This window comes from Telmatherina bonti, assembly GCF_933228915.1.
Source record: "Telmatherina bonti genome assembly, chromosome: 16".
NCBI classification, from domain to species: Eukaryota; Metazoa; Chordata; class Actinopteri; order Atheriniformes; family Telmatherinidae; genus Telmatherina; species Telmatherina bonti.
In genome coordinates this window covers 32,178,544-32,180,479 of record NC_136614.1, presented here as the reverse complement: position 1 = coordinate 32,180,479, position 1,936 = coordinate 32,178,544, and the positions used below count along the sequence as shown (strand labels likewise).

General features: G+C 34.7%; 1 protein-coding gene across 1 annotated transcript; it reads left to right on the top strand.

The window, feature by feature from the left end:
• Positions 1-371: 371 nt before the first annotated feature.
• On the top strand, positions 372-1,268 carry LOC306767245 (trace amine-associated receptor 1-like; the record flags this gene model as incomplete). The annotated part of the gene is made up of 1 exon (XM_079255168.1): positions 372-1,268. One exon carries the CDS (start codon positions 372-374, stop codon positions 1,266-1,268), a length of 897 nt encoding a protein of 298 aa, XP_079111294.1.
• Positions 1,269-1,936: the final 668 nt, after the last annotated feature.

Here is a 1,936-nt window from a genome sequence, read left to right as displayed (position 1 = left end):
TCACACATTCATCCTTCATCTGCAGTTTCCCCACTTCTTATTGGACATTTATCTGATGATGTAATGAGATGAGGGATGATAAGTATCAAGACTAGATCATGTAGCAGCACAGTGAGCTGAAAAGAACACTGATGCTCTGACTGTGGTGAGAATTGTTTGACTGTAAATATTATGTTGTAAAATGTTTTTAAGAAATGCATTTCTGTTTGTATTTCGCAGTTATTACAAACAAAAAGCATGCTTTCATTTATTTACTCAAGCACATCTTAATCTTGTTTAAATTAACTATGCAAGTGATGGAAGCAGAATCTGCTCTTTATGTTAGTTATATCCATCCTTGTTATGAGATAAATAATGTCTCTGAAATACCAATGAGAAAACACTCAACAATATGTGTTTTACTGGACATTTTTCTGGGTTCATTATCTGTTGTCATGGCATGTGGAAATCTTCTTGTAATAATCTCCATCATTTACTTCAAGCAGCTCCACACACCTTCTAACTACCTGATCATCTCTCTGGCTGTGGCTGACCTGCTTGTGGGAATTGTGGTTTTTCCTTTCAGCATGTCACATCCTCTAAGCTCCTGTCTGTATTACAGAGATTTATTCTGCAAAATACGGGACAGTTTTGATGTTGTATTGAGTAATACTTCCATTTTTACTTTATGCTGTATTTCTGTTGACAGATACTATGCAGTGTGTCGACCGCTGACTTACAGGACTGAGATAAACATTCGTGTTGTTTCAGTCATGATCCTGATGAGCTGGAGTGTTTCTACTCTAATTGCTGTTGGCTTTGTTATTACAGAACTAAAACAGGAAAAATGTGTAGAGAACTGTTTCTCAGATGTTCTGGCTGAAAAGGTTTTAGCACCTGTTTTCTCCTTTTACCTTCCTGTCATCATAATGTTGTATATCTACCTGAGGATTCATCTTGTTGCACAGAAACAGGCTCGCAGCATCCAGAACATCATGAATTCTACAGTCACTGTCAGCAACAGGGAAAGGAAGGCCACCAGAACTCTGGCTATTGTCATGGGAGCATTCCTCATCTGTTGGCTGCCTTTTTTCCTTTGCTTTTCACTGCAGCTAACAGGTGGTGTGACAATGCAGGTGTATGAAACTCTTAACTGGTTTGCTCTATCTAATTCAATGCTCAACCCGTTCATTTATGCTTTTTTTTACATCTGGTTTAGGTCAGCTTTCAGAATGATCATTTCAGGAAAAATATTTAAAAGAGACTTTTCTAATTCCAAACTTGTTTGATATCTTCAGCATATAGAGAATAAAGTATCTGTAAAGGAAATAGGGCAAATCTTCTTCAATGGAATGTTGATAGGTGAGTATCAACAAGCAAAGTATCTATACTTTGCATTATATGAAGTATATATAGATTGCTTAAAGTTCATTTGATTTGATCGTTTTTTAAAAACTTTTATTTGATATGTTTATTTTAGTTTAACCCACAGTAAGCTAAGCTAAGTAGGCAGAAGCTATTAGCCTCCAATGTCTAATCTTCTTTAATACGTGCAAATTGAACTTGTAAACTGCATCAAAGCACAACCCCCTTAATTTGTGTAATTTATGTACATACATCAACATATATGTACATATATTTATACACACATGCACATGTACAAATATATATGATCTCCATTGTATCTAAAGATCTTGTTAATTCATCTGATAATTTAATGAGCGTCAGCTTGTCGACTGATTAGAGTTAAAACAATATTACTGTTCGTACAAAATATTATATTTATAAATAAGACTATGTAATCTTTCAAAAAAAAAAAAAAAATTCCAAAACCTTTGAAAATAGAGGAAGCAGGGATCTTTAGGCTTATAATTCAATAGTTAATTTGTAGGTGTTACCTATGGGCCACTTCTATTTGATTTGTAAATGTTCCCAGATCTTGTAGAGTTGACTGGTG